Source organism: Diadema antillarum, unplaced genomic scaffold (genome assembly GCF_040938485.1).
Source record: "Diadema antillarum isolate AM-2024a unplaced genomic scaffold, OU_Dant_1.0 scf00000011, whole genome shotgun sequence".
Taxonomy (NCBI): domain Eukaryota; kingdom Metazoa; phylum Echinodermata; class Echinoidea; order Diadematoida; family Diadematidae; genus Diadema; species Diadema antillarum.
In genome coordinates, this window is record NW_027270900.1 from 1,227,656 (window position 1) to 1,251,294 (window position 23,639).

The 23,639-nt window shown below is 38.7% G+C and overlaps 1 protein-coding gene across 1 annotated transcript in view; it reads left to right on the plus strand.

Annotated features, from left to right (window-relative positions):
* The window catches only part of LOC139720541 (protein polybromo-1-like), a 53,018-nt gene that overhangs the window by 23,516 nt on the left and 5,863 nt on the right, over positions 1 to 23,639 (plus strand). The window contains exons 20-34 of the mRNA XM_071631897.1: positions 103 to 164; positions 713 to 851; positions 1,119 to 1,298; positions 1,721 to 1,879; positions 2,595 to 2,752; positions 3,400 to 3,572; positions 4,015 to 4,442; positions 4,930 to 5,046; positions 8,163 to 8,445; positions 12,344 to 12,385; positions 15,786 to 15,840; positions 16,347 to 16,439; positions 17,237 to 17,469; positions 19,123 to 19,320; positions 22,094 to 22,177. Coding sequence (XP_071487998.1) covers positions 103 to 164; positions 713 to 851; positions 1,119 to 1,298; positions 1,721 to 1,879; positions 2,595 to 2,752; positions 3,400 to 3,572; positions 4,015 to 4,442; positions 4,930 to 5,046; positions 8,163 to 8,445; positions 12,344 to 12,385; positions 15,786 to 15,840; positions 16,347 to 16,439; positions 17,237 to 17,469; positions 19,123 to 19,320; positions 22,094 to 22,177 — 2,404 coding nt within the window. The remainder of the gene's footprint in view (positions 1 to 102; positions 165 to 712; positions 852 to 1,118; positions 1,299 to 1,720; positions 1,880 to 2,594; positions 2,753 to 3,399; positions 3,573 to 4,014; positions 4,443 to 4,929; positions 5,047 to 8,162; positions 8,446 to 12,343; positions 12,386 to 15,785; positions 15,841 to 16,346; positions 16,440 to 17,236; positions 17,470 to 19,122; positions 19,321 to 22,093; positions 22,178 to 23,639) is intronic.

Sequence of the window (23,639 nt, forward strand, 5' to 3'; positions counted from 1 at the left end):
TTTGATCATTTATTTAGGGCAAAGGGTTTTGAATATCAGCATCAACTTGTCTTCTTGTTTTGTGCTTTATGCTTCTTGAATGTTTGTCCCTTCCAGAATGACGATGGTTTGATGGTGAATGGAGTGACCTACAGAGTAGGAGACTTTGTCTACGTGGAGCCAAGGTGAGCAGAATTTTACCCCATGTTCAAAACTTTTGACCTGTTTAGTCATATTGTAGTGGTCTAACTGTGGTTTCTGGCCAGTATAGCCCCCGTGAATTTATGGTAATCACAATGAAAAGTGTATCTGTGTTTGCTATCTCCCCAGTGTTTGAGGTTGTTTGTGGCATGGGATCTTCGAGCCATTGATTGAATTTTACTCAAGTTTGCCTCCTGCAGTATGCCAGTGCATGCATGCACTAATTCTGCTTTGCATTCATGATGTAAAAGTCTCTGTTACAGAAAGTGAGAAGGTAGCAATAAGGTGATCACTTACAGGAATGACAGGATACAAGAAACCATGATGGTGCACCACCAAAGATATTCATTTGACGATGGCAAATCAAACCTGTTCAGTGAACGATGTATTCGTGCCATCGAAATGAGAAGCAAAGAATTGAAATTACTACACCAAGTCCCTTGTCTGAGCATTGTGATTATACAAAGATTCTCATCCAGGAATGGCCGAGTCAAAGTGCTCACTGTGTCGTGATGTTAATATTACCATGCAGTGAGAAGCAGCTGAAGAACCACATCGTGTGCATTGAGAAGCTGTGGAGGGATGCGGACGGGGAGGTGTGGCTCCACGGCAACTGGTTCCTCCGCCCCAACGAGACCTTCCACCTGGCGACCAGGAAATTCTTGGAGAAGGTAACGCTGTCATCATAGTGCAACGTTGGCATCATGTTCTCCTGGTTAAGTCTTAACATTTGCCAAACTGTGCTCATTTTGATTTACACTATGTACCATGTATTTCTGAACTATGTGATTGATGCTGACATTTTGCTTTTCTTTGGTGAAGTGTGTAACATGATGCTACTTTAAACAGACAATTAAAAGAGACAGGGGAATTCATTGAAACAAAAAGAAAAAGACTGAAAAAAAATTACTTAAAATTCTTTGCATTTTGCATTCCAGGAAGTATTCAAAAGTGACTACTACAACAAGGTGAAGATCTCACAGCACGTCCTGGGTAAGTGCTTCGTCATGTTTGTCCGGGATTACTTCAAGAACAAGCCGGAAGGCTTCGACGAGGACGACGTCTTCGTCTGCGAGTCCCGCTACTCTGCCAAGGCCAAGGCTTTCAAGAAGATCAAGGTAAATATATTTCTTCTATAATTTTCTTCAATCATTTCTCTCTGTGATTTTGCTCTAATTCAGTTTACTGTGAAGTTCTGCGGTTACTTCAAATACATAAGATATCTGGTCTCTTGTAGAATTGATGTTAATTTCAAGAGTCAGTTTACAAATTGTCATATGTTTTACTGGCTCATCATAACTACTTCAGAACTGCTGCATTAAGATACTGTCCTCTGTACAAGGTAATGTCTTCACAGAAATTATAAGGTTTCAAGATAACAATAAACATTTCCAAACTTCTCAAAAGTCAAAACCAAATTTACTAGAAGAATCTGTGTCTTTAGAGCTGAAGAAAAAGCAGATAAAAATATAAAATGTGTAAGTGTACTATTGCTTTTGTTGTCATAGAAGATTATTTGTATGTTGTTCTAAAACTTCAGATCTGGGCTGTGCCGCCGGGTGCAACAAAGATCCTTAACCGGGATGAACCGCTGTCGAAGGTCAGGATTGCGTCTGTCTTTGCCGGATTCTCCCCTGATAAACCGGTGGAGACCTTTGATGACACAGAGAGCCTGCCCGTGTTTGACAAAGAGAGAGAGGTACGTGTGAGGAGCAGCGGCTTTTTTGGGCAGAGTAGCCAATCACCTCGACCATCCAGAGAGTCTTCATTCTGCTTCAGAAGCCACAAAGTTGAGAAAGGGATGAGGGCTGGATGAGAAGCAGTCTTATTTCTTCAAATGTCACAAACACGTTGAAGCCACATTATCCTCGCATGTATGGCATCACAAAATGTCAAGGAGAGGCAAGGGATTGGTGCATGATAGTTTAAGAAGAAACTACAAACGAATAAATGTTTATATGCACACTGCATACACGCACATACTTATGTAGATATATGTATGTACCAGAGGTACAAAGTGAGAAACATTAAACATAGTGGAGTGCCTTGACATGTGCTCACAAAAAGAGAATTACATTGGGTCTTATCAAATTTGGGATGTCACTGGTGGGTCTTCTCCCAGTACAATATGTAATGCATTCCAATAGAATTGAATTTATCATCAACAACTTTGGACTTTTTCAAAATTGGTGAGTTTCCTGTGTCGAGTTATTTATATTGCAACTGATTGACAGTGCTATATAACAGAGCTTGGTGCTTATTTATGTCGATGAAGGGCAAATTGTCAATCTGTTAAAAACTATGGGCTTTTCTGTTGATCAACATCAGTAGTCACACACACACTAGTAATCCCACATCTCCTGACTTTGTTTGTTTGTGTTTGTATGTCTGTTTGTTTGTTCTCTGTGCTGCAGGAAGTCATGCAGGACATGCCCAACCAAGAAGGGTTCACCTACTATGAGCAGGTGTGCTGGAACAGCGTCTGGTTCAAGCTTGGCGACTGTGTCTACATCAAGGCCATCAAGGGCCGACCCAACATCTGCAAGATGGACAAGATTTGGAAGGACAGAAAGTAAGGCTGATATAAAAAACTTTCCTAATCACCACCTCTGCCTCCCCCCCCCCCTTTCTTTTCCTTACCCTGGTAGCTGCACCTCCGATTATGTTTTCATGTCTTGTGTTTTGTTGTCTTTCTGCTCTGTAAATGCCTTTGAGGGGTCCGATGTCTTTATCTGTGGACGAGTTTGTCTAGTTTCAAACCTTGGACCACAATAATTTTTACTTTTGGCATTTTCTCTCAGGCTGATGAGAAGTTTGGATATTACTACCAAGTATCGATTTGGTACTGAAATTTTAGTGGTGCACCAAGTTTTGTTTGTAAACTTTATCTAAGACCATGAGGATGATACACTATGGAATGTGTGATGACAACAATAGGAACAAAAATGTTATGTATAGTCAGTGCAAGAGATTATAAGGAATTCATGTGTTTAGGCCCGAGGCCACCTTGTAAGTAGGTAGGGCATAATAAAGCATTACCCAATGATAAAAGAGATATTATGAAATATTGCACCTTAGGGAGATGAAAGAAATGAGAGCAGTGACTTACCAAAGTTCTCAAGTACCACATTTGTGTATCTGGAGATGTCATCATAGTCAAATGACGTGGGAAACTAAAAGTCAAATCTGTATAAAAAACGTGCTCCCCATCCTGTTCAGTGGCGACCTGTACTTCTTTGGCCCGGTCTTCATCCACCCATCGGAGACTGTCCACCCTCCTACCAGGCTCTTCTTCCAGAACGAGATCTTCCTCAGCTCCATGGAAACCTCCTACCACATCACTCAGGTGCTCGGCAAGTGCTCCGTCATGCTCTTCAAGGACTACATCGCAAGTGAGTTTTCTGTTGGGGATGGTGTAGGTCAAGGAGATGCATTTCTGTGTGTGTGTGTTGTGTGTTCTGTGTGAGCTTTTGTTTTTGTGCAATTAATTTCGTGCAAATTCATTTTTGTCTCTCTCTCTACTGACTTAATTAGCTCACATGTTGTACTTGAGCTGTCTTAAGTTGTATTTCAAATTATATCACACAATTGTAGTTTGTGTCATGTAACATTGAGTAATATGATAGTTTGTATTACTGATTGAAAAAATAAAAAGATGAGTGTGATATTTATTGCATTCTCTTTAAACCAGAGTTGGATTTTTGCACTGTTCTGCGATGTCATGAAGAATGGAATTTTGGCTATTACTGGTAATTCGGGGTTCTTTGTGAGTCATCTCATATTCTGCTGATTTCCATGCGATTTTTGTTTTATCTTGTTTTTGTTCCCTGAAAGGCCGACCGACGGAGTTCGCTGAGAAGCATGTCTACGTGTGCGAGTCCCAGTACAAGGAAGTGGAGCAGTCCATGCGAAAGATCAAGGGCCTGAAGAGGCACAACGTAGCCAACAAGGTGATCGACGACGAGATCTACTTCTTCAAGAAGCCCATCAACCCGGTGAAGGAGCCCTCGCCGCTGCTCCAGGAGCAGTTGGACCAGACGGAGGAGGAGGAGGAGGAGGAGAGCGATGGCAAGGAGGAGGAGATGGAGATGGCGATCGAGCTGGAGCTCGACGACGAGGAAGGGGAGGACCTCAAGGCCGAGGAGGAGGTCGCCCTCATGCAGATGGGTGAGCAGTTCTCCGACGTCGACGAAACTGCCTCGGCGACGTCCAGCATCTCCACCCCGAAGACGAGCAAACCCAAGGGGAAGAACGGTGAAGAGGTGAGGTGGCAGAGTGGAATATACCGGCGTATGAATTGATCCCTGAGGAAAAAAAAAGCCCAACAAAATCTGCAACATCTAGTCAGACTGCATGTGCAGTATTTAGCATTCCCCCACCAACAGCTATAATTTATGGTAATGTACCAATGTTTGTATCCCTGGTAGTTTCTAGCAAAATATTCACATCGCTCCATGTTGACCACTTCAGGTGACAACCGCTGCATTCAGCTCAGCAAGTTATCCAAAATAGAAATGGAAATTAAAAAAAAAAGGCTTACTACATTTGATACTGAACAACCAAAACATGTTGCACCGCTGGAAACAAAGAGTGTAACCTCTAGAGTAACATTCAATGTCTTTGCATTTGGTAATTTGTGATTGCACTGAGTACAACAACAATGATGCAGAAAAGTGATATGAGGCATATCTGACAGATTATGTAGACCATGCAGTGTTTATACGATTTTGTTTTTGTGGATTATTACAGAAACCCATCCGCCCTCCCAGTGCTTTCATCTTGTTTGCTAGTGAGAATCGGGCAGCATGCAAGAAGAGTAATCCCGACATGACATTTGGCGACATCAGCAGAATTATTGGCTCAGAAGTAAGATGATTAGGTCTAACACTAACGTAGGACGCCACCCACTAACACATCACCTTCCACTAACTGTAAGAGAGGAATGCTAGCTCAATTCTCACACACCTGGACACCCCCAATAAAGTTTGCACCAACAGGTTTTTGTGGAGTTGTCAACATTTGTGTGTGTGTGTGTGTGTGTGTGAAAGAAATCAAACTGATTGAAGAGTGTAGGTACTTGTGCCTGCACCAATGTGTAACGGCCGTATCTTGTTAAATGTTGGCTTTTCATGGAGACTTATATATATGTGTGTTTGTGTGGATAACATTTGACGCATGTGGTCTTTCATAACTTGTGGTGACATGTAATATCAGATTAATGTGTGTTTATGTTGACTAGGGGCATTCACCCCATCCATTCTTTCAAAGGTGCCATTTTTTGTGATGCATTTTTTTTTTTCATTCCATTTATGAGAAAGATAAAGTTTTGTAGTTCAGCGTGTCACTAGTGGGCATCCTGAACTAAATGCCTGGAGTAGCATGATGTGTTCATATGTTGAAAAGAATGGATTTCAAAAGAAGTTGAAAAGAATCTGCTGGACAGTCCCTTTAAGACGAGATGCAGCAGTATCAATACTTTCATCAATGTAATTACACAGTGATGTCGCTTTTCACTAACTTTCATCTCGGTAGGCCTCAAACATTGTTTTCATGGTGATATTGGCCGTTATACATGTCATGAATGCAACTTGTAATGAATGGAGCCTCAAGATACAACATATTCAAACAAACTTTAGTCTGATAGTACGTGTCACTCACAATTTTGTGTGTGTTATGTGAGAGTACTGGTGTATATGCATTATCAAAGTATTACTCATTCTCACTTCTGAAGCACCCAACCTCACTCTGTAATGTTGTGGCATTGTATAATATTTACCAGACTGCTTGTGCAAAGGTTTGTGCTTTCTGTCATGTCCTGAGTTTGAGAGCAAGGAAGGCACAGAGTAATGGCAGATGCCACAAGCTAACAACTTTCTGCTTGTCTTATGATAATATGCTTGTTAAGTTTTTCCTAATTTCCTGCAATGAGATGTTGGGAAGACAGAGTTAAACAGGACACTGGTAATTTGCTGCCCAGAGTCTGCATTGCTAACAGGCACCTGTTGTAGGAACTAACTTCAGTGTCAAAGTCTCACAGATTTTTGATCTCAGTGATATGTGCCGACCCTATCATGGCAGGTTTTTCAGTGTTGGATCTCTTTTTCATTGCCTTCTTTCTCTTTTCTGTCCTTCTCCTCCTCTTCCTTTTCTTTTTCTTCTTGTTCTTGTTCTTCTTTTTCCTTCTTCTCCTTCGTTTTCTTCTTCTCCTTCTTCATCACCATCTTCTTCTTTATCCTCTTCCACTATTTATCCTCCTCCATTTCTTCTTCATCTTTCCTTCCTCTCTTTTTCCTCCTTCATTTCTTCTTGTTCTTCTCCTTCTTTTTCTCCTTCTTTACTACTTTTTCTTCTTTTTCTCTTCTTTTTTTCCTTCTTCTTCTCCTTTTCCTCTTCTTCTGCTTCTTCTTCTTCTTGTCTTCTACTTCTTTTTCTTTCTCTTCTCTAATCCTCCTCCATTCCTTTCTCTTCTTCTTTCCTTCCTCCTTCTCCTTCATTTCTTCTTCCTCCACTTTTCCTCCATCTCTTCTTCTTCATCTGTTTCTTCTTCATTTTCATCATTTCCTTCTCTCACTTTGTCTCTTTGTTCTCACTCCTTCACTCTTTGGCCCGAATTCACGAAGGTGGTACAAATGAAACCATGGTTTAAACCATGGACAAAAACCATGGAGCGCCAAGTGTCACATGCAATATTTCGTTACGAAATTGGTCATTTCGTCGACAAAATGACTGTTTCGTTAACGAAATTATCATTTCGTGGACGAAATGTTCATTTAGTTACAAAATATTGTCATGTCGTTACAAAATAATCATTTCATCGACGAAATGACTGATTTCGTAACGAAATATTCCATACGACACTTGGCGCTCTATGGTTTTTGTCCATGGTTTAAACCATGGTTTCATTTGTACCACCTACGTGATTGTGTCGTGGGCCCATTATCTTGCTTTGTATTTTGCCTTATGTGTGCAACTTGTGGTGCTGACTGTCACTGTCAAACTTAACACCTCTCCTATACAGCGATGCATCTGGCATGGGCTATGACTTGGTGCTACCCACTCACTCACCAATCATGTTTGATCATAAAACTTTGTAAATGTTTATTTTCCAGGACTGACTTAAGATGGGGTATCGTATTGAATTTTTTGCATTCTGAAAGATACTGTGCTTTAAAAAAAACAAAACAACAACAACATTGTTGATTTGCTGTGTCAATGTTATGCCTGAGGCATACTGGTCTGTTTGAATGAATTTTCAGCACTTGTTATTGAAGACCTTTACTAGAGAAAGATATATATGTTAATGCTCCAAGTTAGACTGAGTACTGTAAAACATGATATTTTCGCAGCATCAAATTTTTCGCGAATTGGAGCTGATGGCCTTTTTTGCGGCATGAAATTTTTGTGAGTTGCCTCTAACATTCAATGCATATAGTGTAGACAAGAACTTTCGCATGCATTTTAATTTCGCGGATTTTGGCTCTCGTGAAATTCGCAAAATTAAAATGCACACGAACATTCCTCGTTTCACAGTAACTAGATCTTCCCAAAACATAAGAGCCATCATGGCAAATACGTTAAAGGCACAGAATAATTTTGATCAATAATTTCCATGCAGGAAGTCTGTGAGCTTGAACTCTGCATTACAAGCTCTTTTAAGCATGGAGATACACTGCTTTGTATGAAACATTAAGTTTGATGTTGTATGAAGTGCTGTGAAGCATTAAGTGTGCACGATATATTGCAGCCTTATCAAGCACATAAACCACATTTGTTGCATTATAGGCTGTTTCATTTTTTGCTTTCTTCATATTTCCAATGAGATTACTTTCTTAAATGAGATAACAAAGAGAAATAATTACATAATACTCATTGTGAGCTATATATTCCTTGTCAGTGTCATACGCCTATGTGATGTCTTACCTGTAAGTTTAAACAATTTTTATTTTGTCCCACCCTGTGATGTATCCTGGCAAACCTCACAGTGGCGCAAGCTGTCCAAGCCAGAGCGGAAACGGTTTGAGGTACAGGCGGCCCAGATCGCAGCCAGCATGCCCAAGGTGCCCAAGGTGGACAAGGACAAGGACAAGGACAAGTCCGGCAAGGATCCAGCCACCCCGGGCCAGGCTGGCAAGGACGGCTCCGCTGTGGACCCCAACGGGATCCAGGTCTACGAGTGCGGCTGGGACGGCTGCGACTATATGTACGAGGACCTAGAAGATTTGATATCCCACGTTGTGGAGAACAGCGGCCACCTCAGGGCAGCGAGTAAGTGATGGCTGCGTGTGCTTGGCCACTGTTGGTCAGTGGGACAGAAAGTCTGAACTGACCTTTCTATACTCCCATCTTTTCTCTTCTTTTTCTCCCTTTCTACTCTGATGAAGTCTACAGCTTCATTTTGTCTCCCCTTGACAATTCCCCCCCCCCCCCCAATTTTCTGTTCAGCCCTTCTCGAAGGTCACCGAGACATTATATATTCATATTGTTTAGTCTCTCTGTCCGCTCATCCATTTCAATCTTCTTCGGTTCCATAACTATTTTAGATATAGATTTATACGCTGTATTCGTCCAACTTTTGCTATTCATGGTAAATGGGTACTACAGGGTAATCTGCTTACTAATTTGGGCCCAATATGAGGTGAAGGGTGATTGTCGGGGTCGAACTCCAAGATGTCATGGTCTAGGCAGTCATTCAAGAAGAAATTGATATTATTCAGTTAAACTTTTTTTTTTTCCACTTTGATGTATTATTAAAGAGAAGTCCATTGAAAAGAGTGATGGCCAAATACACTGTATATCTGAATGGATTCAGGTGTCAACATTGACAAATCAATCTCTGAATTTCACCACTTCTCAGGTTTTTCATTTGAGACTAGTATGCTGGAGTGGCTGTCAGTTCTCCCCAGTTATGTCTCGGCTACCCAACTTTTCATCTATTTATTAGATATTGGGTTTTTTGTTCCTCCTCTTCTATCACTTTGTTCCTCCTCCCCTCTCTGTCTGTCTGTCTGTCTGTCTGTCTGTCTGTCTGTCTGTCTCTGTGTCCAGCTGTCAGACTATTCTTATAATGCCTTCATGTTCTCAGTTTTCTTTTTTTTTTCGCATTCTTCCTTTTAAAAGGGAGAAAAAAGAAGAGTTATTTCTGTTTTGATTTCTCCAGTAGCCTTATGTGTTAAGTTTGACATTCCCCTTTTAGAAATCTTCCTCTAACTTACCCCGAAAGTTCCAAATTCGATTCCGATAACCTTTCATTCATATTTAGGGATAATGTTTGCCTCTTTATTTTGTAAAGTAGATGTATATAACATGAATGAATTCTATCAGACATGTGCTATATAATGGCCATCCAAACAAACTTTTCATCGTCATTTTTAGGCATTGCAAAAGATATTTTACTCTTTTGCTTTGAACAGGGAAGCACTTGTTCAGTTTACCCGCTCAGCAGTTTTAGTAGCCCCTAGCAAGCGGGCAAGTGAATTTAAACATAGGTGATTATAGTAACGCTTTATCTTTATTTCACATATACACCTTAACAAGGCAAAATTTATGCATTTGATTAACTGACACTGGTAATTCCCCTAATGCGTCACTCCTTGTTTATTGTTTTCTTGCATGCCATTATTAGCACCAAGGCTGCTAGAGCTAATATCTTGTTTTGTAAAGTTATCAATCTATTAATCAGAGTTCTATTTAAATCCAATACTCAATTTCAAGTCCTCATGTTCATGTACAAGTATATAGCACAGGGCAAACTATGGGCCTCTTTATACCCTATATACATGATGTATATTTTTTATACCAAGCAAACAAGCAGCTTGATAATTCATGTTTCATGTTCAGTGCTTTGAAGTACTGTGATGATAAAATCTACTTACATCCATAACTTCCACGCACTGTCAGGGTATATGTGTAATTTAAAATAATGCTACTAACTATTATTTTATAATGAGATTTTACAGACCTACCAATCTCTTTCACACTATCCTGTTTCTGTTAGATTCTGTATCAAGTCATCAAAACTTTTTTCTCACCAGTTGGTTGTAAATTTGACTTCTTGTGCATCCATACATCCATGTTGGCACATTAAAGGGACTGTACAGTACTGGTTGAGATGAGGATTCAGGTTTCTAACATTTTTTTTGGTGAGATAGTGAGAAACTCGTATGAAATATGAAAGAGCATGTAATTTCCAAGAAGGATTCAACATTCATTTGATGAAAATTGGCCTTGAATTGGCTGAGATATTCAAAAACGCAATCCCAATAAAATTGACAGGCCATGACTTTTGTTAGGATCTCTTTGTGTTTCCTTGTTTTTAAGTAAAAAAACTCAGTCATTTCAAAACCGATTTTCATCAAATGAACTTTTGATTTCTCTTAGAATTGGCTTCTAAATATCTCGCAAAATGTTGCAAGCTGAATCCTCGCCTCAACCAGTACTGTACAGTCCCTTTAAAGAATCCATATTAGGATATGATCCCTGAAGTGTGTTAAAGTTGAATTGTTTTGAGAGACAAGGAGATTTGGGAGTGGCAATGAATGACCAAAGGAAATTCTGTATTCTTGTCTGTCCTCACTCTCCTCCGACATCGACCTCCATCGGGTGATGATGGAATTCTCCTTTGTAGAGTCTCTTGGTAAGCAAGCAGGTAAACACCATCGTGTCACCTGTCCCGTGCATCTCGTCTCCTCTCCCTCGACTCCCTCCTCCTCCTCCTCCTCCAGACCTCCCTCCTTCTTCCTTCTCTTCCTCCTCCTCCTCCTCCTCCTCCTCTTCCTCCCCCAATCCAGCCTAGAAAGCGATGCGTTGGCATGCAATGTTTGCTATCAGCCAGTATATTGTAGCTAGATACAAATATTATTGTTATCATTAGTTTTGACACAAATGTTGTCAGTATCATTATCAGTTATTTTGTTATCATTATTATCACTATTGTTATTACTATCATCATCATTATTATTATAATAATTATTATTATTATTATTAGCAGTAGTAGTAGTAGTAGCAGTAGTAGTACATTGTAGTTGTAGTAGAAGTAGCATAGTAGTAGTAGTAGTAGTAGTAGTACATTGTAGTTGTAGTAGAAGTAGCATAGTAGTAGTAGTAGTAGTAGTAGTAGTAGTTGTTGTTGTTGTAGTAGTAGTAATAATGATAATAAAAGTAATGGTAGATGTAGTAGTATCATTATTTTTGTTTTTATTTATATTAATTTCATCAGCATCATCACCATCTTTATAGTTATTGATAATAATAGTTGAAGTAGTACTCTGCTAGTTTTGCTCATGTTTTTGTTATTTTTTAAATAACTGGCATTGTTATTGTTTCAACAAGAAAGTGACAAATTGATTAGAGTGATGATTAAAATCAAATGAAGTAAAAATTCAGCAACTCATTACAAATTGAATGCCACATTGCTGTATTCTTGGTGATAAGTCTTAATAATAAGAATTGAAGCCTGCAGTGCATGCGATACACTGCTAGCAGCAACCAATGGAAAGGAGGGTGTTGGTCTTTTTTTCTGCAAAATGCGTTGTTTAATAGCCTTCACCAAATTTGCTGCAGGGTTAGCGAGCGTACCATAAATTCCAGTGTGGTAGAGTGGTAACCGATTTACCTAGGGTGTACCAAATACATTGCTGTATCATTGTTATCCAGTTTCCCTCACCCTCGTGCATGTAAGTATCCAAAATCCTATGTTCCCCCATGTAATGGCCCCAAAGTGCATGCTATTTCAAGATGGAACCTTGTTGGTATTTCTGTGGACTACAAACTACCATCTTCTTTCTTTGTGAGAGGCATAGTAGATTCTGGGTGTTGATTGTATGAGAGGATCAGTGTCTGTACAGTGTATGTCATCACATTAACCTTTAATGTGCTTTGGATGCCGATTGGCACATGAAACCCCATAGTGTTGTACACACTGTCCAAAGTCCCGGTACTGAAAGGATTAAACTCTTTTAACGTCTGTGAGTTCCAAGACACACACCCAACACCAGAGAGTGGATCGCAGCTCCGTATAGCAGCCATGGCCCTGGGTGTTGAGGTATCTCACCACTGAGCGCCCTTCCCCCAAGATGAATGCGGATTGGAGTAAGGGGTGGGCGCTGACTTGCAAGTTAGCCCCCAGCCGACCTTTTAACTATGACGTTGTGTTGTTTTGAACTAGGCACCACCACCACCGTGGAGGGCACCGATGGCACCACCAAACGTGAGTCTCGTCCCCCCATCTCTCCTGCTGTCTCTTAGTGTTGCACCGCCCATGCACCCTCAGTCAAAGTGTGCACCGTTTGTAGTGTCTGTTACCCTCGCATGCCCCTCTCACTCTCTCTGTCCTTCCCCAAAGTCTCTTCATGAAGCATTGATTATGTTACACCTTGATTTTGAGTGTGCGTGTGTGTCTTTCCTCCTACACTCTACCTTCTGCCTTTCGATCGTAAAAAACCCCAAGAAAACTCTCATACCTGACTTCTTCATTGTCTTTCCTACATGTGTATCATGAAGCAAAAAAATGGCACTGCCTCTACTTCATGTTGCTCTGTGCAGAAATGACCAACATTGTCATCACCTTGTCCTTGGTGTAGCAAATATTGCGGAGAACAAGCCATCATTTTCTCATTTGATTGCCAAAGACAACAATATAGTATTCCAATGTTAGCAGAATCACCAGCTCTCACTTCATTGGATAGCGTCTCTCCCTCTGAGCTTAGTATTCTTCAGGGTGGCTTTACAGCCTTTGGGTTGGGATGTGTTCCCCTTTACTTTCATTTGTGGAGGAGAACAGAAAAATTAGTGTGATTATTGTCCAATGCTTACACCACTGGCAAGATAGACACTGTTAGGACCGTAACTACAGTAAGATAGGCACTGTTAAAACTGTACCGTAATTACACAAAGCGAACATTCCATGTAACTGTTGATGATGTATATGGTGCACATTCTCCCTTAAAGGAAGTCAAAATCAACTACAAAGAATTATAAACCCAGATGCATACTGCAGATATTTTCTTTCTTTCTTTCTGTCTTTCTCTTTTCTTTGTGTTATTTTCAGGAACATCCAATAATAATTAAAAAAAAAAGCATTGAGGATTGACGAATAGATATTGCAAACCTTCCTCAACAACTAATGCCGGAGGATTAAGGGAAAAAAATTCAAAATGTCTAAGTTTCTCCTCAGTGGTTGGTGTTGTAACAAAGAGTATTATTCATATAAAACAAACTAACTAATGAAATAAGACACAAGGTCAAGTGTTTTCTTATAACGATGAACTAAATATGTATTCCTCATCAGCAAATCTCATATTCCTACTGACATCTGGAGTATGAAACACTTGAATGACCAGAAGGCATTAGTTACATTCAGACGGTAATCCTTAATTTCGAGAAGAAGCTAACTTCGAGGATAAGCTCGAAGGTACGTATTGGGCGACAAGTTTTGCGCGGTCTCTTTTGTCACAAAATCAGTCATTTCGTCAAGAAATGACAATTTTGTTGGTGAAATTGTCATTCTGTTGACGAAATTGTCATCTTGTGACGAAATGACTGATTTGGTGACGAAAGAGACCATACGACACTTGGCGCCTCATACTTAATTACGAGCTTATCCTCAAAGTTACATTAGCCTATCCTCGAAATTAAGGATTGCTGTCTGAACTTAGCTTGTATCTCACCACAATTTAACAAATTATGAATGCATAACCAACACCATCTGTGGAATGTTTACTTTCCTTTCACTTATTGCTCACTAACTATTTATGAGTTGATTATTCATAAAATATTTGTTCTCACACCTAAATACAATAGGTAGAATATTTGGTTTTGTATGCTTAATTTGTTCATGCACAGTTTCTGAGCAGGGTCTGCAGTAAATCTGTAATCATCCCATGCGAACAAGGGAGTTGCCGCAATTTGTGAAACGTGTTTGTGTATTTTAGTTCGCTGTTTTGTTGTTTCTGAGTACAGTGTGTTACAGCCATAAAGTCATTGTGTGTTCTTTTTTTTCTTTTTGGTCATCATCATTCATTTATTTCATGATTTCTTTGTTTACGTGTGCTTGGCATGTATCAATAAAACACCCAAGTCATTATTGCATCATGATGCTCGTGTGTAGCATGATATCTGAACTGCCCTATGTTTCATCAAGAGTTAATTTGATTTGATCTTTCCTTATTACCTGGACTGCCAAAGACTTGCAAATGGAATCAATTTTGATCAATGAGATTAATTTTAACTCGTGACAGAACAGACCCCAGTTCAGTACACCTCAAGATCTAGGCAGAAGTATGTCTGAAAAGAAACATCCTGCTGTATACATGCTGCCTACTGTTACTTTATGTTCCAGCTTATCTTCAAACTCTTATCCTCAAATGTGCTAGCAGTAATCAATACATCACCTGTGCTGAAAAGAAAAAAAATATTGCTTTTTCAAGGACTGTAAAAGGAGTAATGTAAGTCGTCATAATTCGGTTCAATTGTTTTATTTCCATCAATAAAAGGAAATACATAATACAACATGATGCATTTATCAATTCAACTGTTAATCACACTTTGCAATTGTAACAAAAAGACAAATAAATATGGCAAATGAAAAGAGTAATCCACTGTAAAACAAAACTTGTAGGACGTGGATTACTCGAAAAAAAACAAACAAACAAAAACACCAATATAATGAAGAATATTTGTCAGCGATGTTTTATGATCTGAATAGAGTTTCTCTGACTCATCTGTTTGAGCAAAGTGGTCTGCAGTAACTTTTGGCTGAAAGTAGATGATGATTTCATTGTACATGCAAAAAAAGAAATCAATGGTTTCACCACCTTTACCAAATGAAGCTAATGTGTGTGTCCCAAATGTAAATAATCTAAAATCTATGAATTCTAAGAGCATATAATCTTGGCACTTGGCAAGAGATTTTTCATTGACCATGATTTTACATTAAAGGCATACTTTAGAGAAAATGTTTGTAACTGTATTATTCCCCCATCAAGTGTATTTCTAATGTGCTGATAAAATTGGTGTTTTTGGCAGGTGTAGATGCAAAAATATATATATATATATATTTATAAGGACAATGTCGCTATTAGAGTCTTAAGTGCACTTATGACCAAAAATGTGGTTAGATTTATGCATTGTGAATGTGGCTGGATATTGTAGCAACCTTGCGCACTTTCTACCATTGAAATTTGAATGATTTTCAAATCAGATGTAGGGTATTGTGTCATTATGTCCCTCTATTTTCCCCTTAAACTTATATGCATTTGTCCATTGAGTGTCTTCTTGTATTGTGGCTTGAAAAATGTGTTATGAAACTTGTACACTTGTCAGATGATGTTCAATATTTTGGTTGTTATGTTTTGATAGCTTTATTGCCTGCCTTGTTCAAATGAATATACTACAGGATCAACTACAAATGTATACAAATGATACAATTACTAGGAAAATCCCCCCCCCCCAAAAAAAAAAATGTCATTCGCTCAAACTATAGCAAGGTCAAATGAAATGAATGTGGGAACCATCTCTTTACTTTAGTCACTGGACAACCGTTTTCTACATCTCTTTCTTTTGTGTGTGTAATACATGCTTTGTTTTTTCTCATGCTTATCCCTTTCCAGGAGAAAATTCTTTCCTTTGCTGTTGGAGGACGTGTACCCGCTTCAAGAAGAATCAGTAAGCCTGGGAGGTCGTGACTTCAGCGTCACACTTCATTATGATGCTATTAGATTGTTTCTCTTAGAGCTCAAAGGGTCTAGATGTCCAACATACAAGATGTCAATAGAAGAAGGACATTTGAGGTCATAGATCACATGAAGAAAATTGTCAATGTCATGTTCACATGCAAGCTTATGGCTCCTTATTCGTAGTTTTACATTGTAGGAAAAACAGTTGTAGTTTCGACATTTTAGCTGGTCTATAAATGTGCCAAGGCTAGTTATGAAGCATTTTGTCCAGGGGTACAGGCACAGGGTATTCTCTTTCCATTTTGTCTGAACACTTTGAAGATAACCTTTTGTGGAAACAGGGAAATGCTCCCAAATGAATCAACGTTTCTAGCTAACCAAATGTTTGATAATGATTCCAAGTAATTTATCACAAAGTATAAACTCTGATCATGGCACATAGCAAATTGTGACCATTTCATTTTTCAAGTCTTCTGGTACTATTCTATGTTTCAGACCTTTCCCTGTCTACTCTCGCCTGGTGAGACACTGCAAGGAGGTTCACATGAAGCATTCAGCTAGGATGATCTACCCTCATCAGCTGTCCAGGTGAGCTGCAAAAAAAAGCCTTTGGGTGTATATGGTCTCTGTCTCCTGTTGCTAATTTTCTTGGTCCAGCTCTTTGAACAGCTACGCATCCATATTATGTTGTTGTTGTTGTTGTTGTTTGTTGATGATGATGTTTGTAATTCTGTACCCTTCAAACATATTATATTCTCACATGTATATATAGTTGTGTGTAACCATATCATTATCAATGACCTAATTATCTATGCTTTGGGCAGTTTCAGTGATTTCTGAGATGGACAGTCATGGACTCATAGGGCAATTAAGCTGCTGAGGAGTTGCAGTGCCAGACTGTTAATAGGATACAGGCTTTTGTGTTCTCATCTTTATCAGCAATTTGTTCAATTTATGTTTATGCAAATTTCAAGCATTCCATTATACTATAGCTACATGTATACCAATTATAATTGCAGACCATTCATTCATTCATTCTAATATTGGGATGAGTCTCTTTCTTTGGCCTTTGTCAGTCCACATTACAGATGCTAGATACTTCTCTCCATGAGGAAAATTTTTAGGAACTTCAATGCAGTATGTGGTATTATTCTGAAGTTTTCGCCAAATGTGCCAGAATTATGAACTCCAGTAGGTTGCTGAGATAAGTTTGAAGGCCTGTGTTCATGCATATCCAGTTCTCTCGATTCAAGATACTCCAAAGCTTTAGCTTCACATAATTTTAGTAGGGAGTGCAGGGATACGCTTGAGAGTCACTATGATGTTTGATGTTCTCCAGTTTTGAAAATCTCAGAATTAATACTTTTGTGTCTCTCTTGTGCCAGGAATTACTATTCCCGCGAGGCCCTTCACGGGCCCAACGCAGTGAGGCCCTCCACTCCCGGCTCCAGTGCTGTCATGGGCGTGGTGGGACCGCCCACTCCTGTCGGTATGGCAACTCAACAAATCAACCAATCATACGGTGGTAATTTAGAGATGTCTCTTTTTGTTAGAAGTCTACACAAGATCTCTTGGAGGCTGTGCAAACAGCCCAGGGTGTCATTTGCATATCATACCTGCGTGATATATATCTATATATTTGTTTTTGTTTTTTTTTTAAATCTGTTTTTCTGATCTCACAGTGAAGTTGTGTGAATGTGTTAACATTGTTTGTTAGTGGATTTTATGTGCAAATATCTCATATCTCACTGCAAAAAAAGAAAAAAAGAACTGAAAAAATTTTGCATCTGGGTTACTTTTGCTTCTGTTCTAAATTGTCGGTATGATTGGTTGTCCTCTTGTTTGGGAGAAATTGGGAATTGAAATTGATGTTTGGTTGTGCATGGATAGTATTTACTTTTGCTTTATAATGCATTTGCATGCTTTCTATTTTTGAATGATGTCGTAAAATGACACACACAGGTTATGACATCATTTGTTTGTGGTTTCTTTTTCATTGCGCATGTTTGATGTTTAATATGCCAGCCTCTTGTAATTGCATGCATTCCTCAACACTGATATTGCATGACCGCCCGACACTTGAGATATTGATTATTGATCCCAAATTCATATTTCTGTTCCCAATATGTACACTAAGCTTTGCAAGTATATGTTGAAGGTTGTTGTACTTTTGATTTTGTTTTTTGTTTTATTTATACATTTGTTTTTGCCAATGCTTTCAATTATTGACATATTTTGTGTTGTCATTTTTTCCCTTTTGAGTTGTGGAACAGAGCTCTGCATAGTTTAAAGGACAAGTTCACCTTCATAAACATAAGGATTGAGAGAATGTAGCAATATTAGTAGAACACATCATTGAAGGTTTGAGGAAAATCGGACAATCCGTTCAAAAGTTATGAATTTTTGAAGTTTTTGTGCAGTAACCGCTGGATGAGAAGACTACTGCAGTGTGTGAATAACTTAGATGTCACATGCGTACAACAATATAAGGAAAATATAAAGAGAATTTCACAAAATTTCATCTTATGAAAAAAGTTCACATTCCCCCGACTCGTTACCGACAAATGTTATGGGTAATATCATTCCCCCTGCCTTTAGAAGGAGCCAAGTCAAGTGCTCTTTTATTATGTGAAAAAAGTGAAAATATGTTGAATTTTCTTTATATTTTCTTTATACTGTTGTACGCATATGACTCACAAGCTGTAGTAGTCTCCTCATCCAGCGGTTCCAACACAAAAATTTTAAAAATTCATAACTTTTGCATCGATTGTCCAATTTTCCTCAAACTTTCACTGATGTGTTCTACTAACATTGTTGCATTCTCTCAATCCTTATGTTTATGAAGGTGAACTTGTCCTTTAAGTACTCAGGGAAAAAAAAATCAGTCATATCAACAGAGGGTAGATAAGTGTGAAGAGGGTAGTTAAATGTGTTTAAAATGAAAAAAACCAAGAAGTATGGGTGGGATTAATGTAATGTCATATTGTGCTTTTTGTTGTCATTTTGTATGCAGACATATTGTGCCAATTGTTTATTATCCAATTAAGGAAGTGTTTTAAAGAAAGAGAGACAAAATCATGGATAGAAAATGCAGTTTTATGAGGAAATTGGAAGGCTTCATAGAATATGCTACCAGTGACAGTATGCAGAGCTCTGGATATTTCTATGGGTATTAAAGATTTTTTGTTGTTTTTGTTTGAGTTAGCCACGGGTATTAAATTTGTTTTTGTTGTTTGAGTTAGTTTGAACACCTCATCCTCCTCCGACACAGGCTATGCCATACAGGGGGACATGTACGGCGGAGCCGTGCCTCACGGCGGCCCCCATGGCTCCCCCTACAACCAGGGCATGCACTCCTACCAGCCCGGCATGCTCCCACCCATGGGCCAGCCGTACCCCCCTTCATCCGTCATGCACCCCCCTCCCGCTCCCCACATGGGCGTGGTCCCCCCTCATCAGCAGCAGCCGGGTGAGTGTGTGCGCACCAATGCATGGTGGAGGGCACATTCTGAACCCTGGGGGTGAGGGGTCACCACTAACTTCCTGTTTCATCTTTAATTCACACATTCACTTGAATGCAGACTTCATTTTTTTCCTAACATTTCAACAGAGTTCGAGGTTTATACATTGGAGTGTGTGTGTGTGTGTGTGTGTGTTTGTGTGTGTTTGCGCACATGTTGTTGTGACAATCACTTGTGAAAAGGTATAATTTTGGTACAGTTAAACTGCAGCAGCATCTTCATAACTTGAAATGTTAACTCTGAAAGATTATAAACTGTGTGCGAGGGGCAGCTCTTTTACCAGTGATTCATTTATTTATTTTCTTCTCTTTAATCAGTCATTTTGTCTTAAAAGAAAAAAAAGGTAGTTAAACAGTTTTGTCAAGTCAGAAAATGCAGGGAGACTGGGGGTAGTTTGTGCAGTTGATGGGAATAATTTCTGTGACTAATGCATTTTCATCATAGTTTGGACATTATTAGACCAGTACTTTCTCTTGTATGAGCAGTTCATCATTGTAGCTGTTTAGGTAACATATATGCTTTGCTCACTTGTTTTCTTAGTCAAAAGCTATACTGATATTTTGTTTCCTGGGAGAATGATAGAACTTTAAGCTTAAGAAATTAATAAATGAGAGTTTTCAAGGTGTTCATTTCGACCTCTGATCATTCTGTTAATATATTGTGTGGTTTTACTCCCATATTTGGGTTCGTATGTAAAGCTGCTTCCAAATTTCATTTTAGTTTGATGCAAAGTATCCTTTCTTTCTCACGTTAAATGGTGCAGAGTTATCATCAAATTCTCTTAGAAATAGAAAGATGTTTAGTTTTCATCTACAGCTTTGTTGCAATTATTATTTGTTCATACATACAAATAAGTTTATACACGTATAATTATGTTCTAATTTAATTCATCTATTAAATATTTACTTTATAATGCTTTTTTAGTCACACACACAAACACACACATGCACAGGCAAAAATATATGAAAATCCCAAATATTTTTCTGTTTAAGGCAGAGTACGTTTTAGTCTTTATCACTGAGACAACTTTCCATTACTTTGATTTCTTTCTGTTTTCGTGTGTATTTGACATATGAATTCAAATCAGTCAGAGTCAAGTGGTTCAGGTTCAGCGATTAGGAGCCTGCTTGTGCTGTGAGCCCAGTTGTTTTAATTCTGTTGTATCAGTGGCACAATCGCTGTGCTTAATGTACTCCAAAAATTGTCTGTATCCAGCTGCATTCTTTACCTTTGTGCCACAATTTGAATGAAAATGATTCCTGTGAGATATCGAGGGATATCTTACTCTGGAGAGAATACAGACGACTACTTGTGCTGTCAAGAAAGTAATTTGAGGCTTCTCTCAAGATGTACATGATAAACCCAAATATTCGCTTTTGTGTGTTTATTTTATTTATGTATCTGCTTACCAGAGAAATAAGGAATATCCAGAAGGACAAACTCTAATATGTTCGTGATAAGTTTAGCAGGATATTGGTTTGTGCTCCCACAAAGCTTAGTTTGTTATTGTACTGGATATGCTTGTTGTTTTCCCCAAACTGTGTAACATAGAATGGAATGATGCACCAGCCACTCTGTAACTCTGCTGGCATAATTGTTGTACCACTCCGCCCTGTGTACAGTATGACCTCTTGTAGCAAAATGGTGGCTTTGTGTAGAGCAACTAATTTACAAAATTATGTTAACTGTTGTAAGTGCTTAGGCAGTATTTTTTCTGTAATATTAGTTTTTTGTGTGTGCATATGTGCATTTTTTTTTTCTCCAAATGCAAGTATTAAGCTGTGACTGCAGTTCTAATAAACATGCTTGTGGTATTGTCCAATATTAAGAGGCTGCTTTCGATATTATCTCTTTTTTTTTTTTTTTTGGGGGGGGGGGGGGGGGGGGGTTCTTGTTGTTAAGCTTCCCTGCAACTAGGTTTTGGTTTTGAAGCAGGGTTCATAGACAGCAAACTAACTCATTTTAACACAGCTGAAATGCTCATGTTGTATCCATATTTACTATGAGGCATAATTCCAACTTCATATTTGCCTTTAACTTCCATCTGTTTTTGGACATATTTTTCTTTCTTACAAGTTCCTAACATGCTGTAGTGAATGACCTGGAAAATCAGAGTTAGGGGGGCTTAACCCTAAAAGGGCTTAACATCCATTCAGGCAATTTTGCAAACACTTGCGCTTCACAGACCCAAAAGATGTGATAATGTGTATTTCATATATGTATCGCAGTCACTGTGTCACATCAAAATAAGAACTCTAATAAAAAACTTAAAGAATGCATCATTTAAAAAGATGTTTCTTATTCTTCTACAGTCAGCTTGCTCTTGCAGTAAGCCCTGCAGCAACGAAATTGTTCTTCAGTCAGTTCAGAGCCTGAAACATGCTTCATATGAGATTAAAATGTAGTATTTTGTATGATAATTTTAAGCTGCATATATGAAAAGTTTAATGCTGTCATTTGATAAACAGTGCTATCCCCTGTGCAGTCCAAAAATGATTGAAACTTGTTTTGTTGTGTATAGAATATTTTTTTAAGTGATATGTTGCTCCATGTTTCTCCAAAGCAACCCCAAATAGTGATCCTAATAAGAATGATTGTGCATTTTTTTTTAAATTACACTGATGTTGTTTCCACCATCACCCCCCCCCCCCCCCCACCACTTGTTCTGCTGCATCGTTGACTTATGTTTGTTGATGTCACTGTTGTTGTTGTTTATGTCAGGCATGATGCAAGGCCCGTACAGCATGGCTAGGGGGCAAGCAATGAGTCCGCATGCTGGGGCCCACAGCCCTGCCTATAGTCAAGGTGAGATGTCCAAGCCTTTTAATTTTTGCTGCCGGTTACGGCTTTCTGAAAGGTCCTGGCGGAGAGGAACACCTCTGCTCTATCTTTTTTATGCCTCCGCCACGAATTGGTGCCGGAGGCATTATGTTTTCGGATTGTCCGTCCTTCCGTCTGTCCGTCCGTCCGTAATGAATTTTGTGGACAGCGTATTGAAATAAAAAACCTTTTGCGGTATCCTAATGGAACTTGGAATGTATGGATATTAGGGGGTGAAGTTGTGCCTATCAACTTTAGGGTGCACATGCGCAAGGTCAAAGGTCGAAAGGTCAAGGTCAAATGCTCAAAATCCAGTATTTCCCCCATATCATGCACTGCCTGAAGATATTTTCTTGAAACTTAGTGTATACATGTATTACCCAATTAAGATTCTCTGGTGAAAGTTTGGGGTCATGAGGTCAAAGGTCAAAAGGTCAAGTAAAATGTTAAAATTTCACTTTTTTCTCCATATCGTGGAAATAGTTCAAGGTACAAAGTATCTTCATGGAACATAGTATATATGCATGTACTGACTGGCAGTGATTATCTAGGGAATTTTGGGTTCATGGAGTCAAAGGTCAGGGGTCAAGGTCAAGGGCAACACTTCAAAATTTTACTATTTCCCTCATATTTATGCAACGCCTGCAGGATTATTTTTTTAAAACTTGGTGTATGCATGTACAATGTATAACCCAATAGAGATTCTCTGGGAAGGTTTTTTTTTTTTTGGCCAAAAAAGGTCAAAGGTCAAAGATCAAGTGAAAGTGCTAAACTTCTTCCTCCATATCTCGGAAGTGGCTCAAGTTATCTTGAAACTTTAATAGTACATATTTATGCATGTTTTGCCTGACAGTGATTCTCTTATGAATTTTAGGGTCAAAGGTCAAGGGTCAAAGGCCAGATGAAAATGGTAACAATTTTCTATTCAATACAGAAATTGCACTTTTTTCTCCATACACTGAAAATTACTCAATGCATAAACTTATGAAAGGGTCAAAGTCAAGTAAAAGTTCTAAAATCCCCAAATACATGCTCTCCTATTCATCCTATTAAACCTAGGTCAAGGAAGGTGAACATTCAACACATTTGTGACAAACATGTCATTTTAATATTTTTCCAATTTTGTGAAAATGTAATCTCACATTGTCCATATGTACTATAGACCTATTAGGAAAATCATGCATTATGGCGGAGGCATACCAGTTGCATAGCGACATTTCTAGTTTTTTGTTGTTCTGTTTCTTCTTTTTTTTGAAACTTTGTTCCAAGTCAGAAAGCTGAAACTTTGCAGAATGTGCAGAAAATGGGATTACGGGGCAGTATATCATGTTACAGGTTGTATATATGATATGATATGTAATTGTGTAATATATAGAATATACAGGGTACCTGTCATGAAGGAAAAACAAGAATTTCATGAATTGATAATTAAATGATAAGAAAAAAA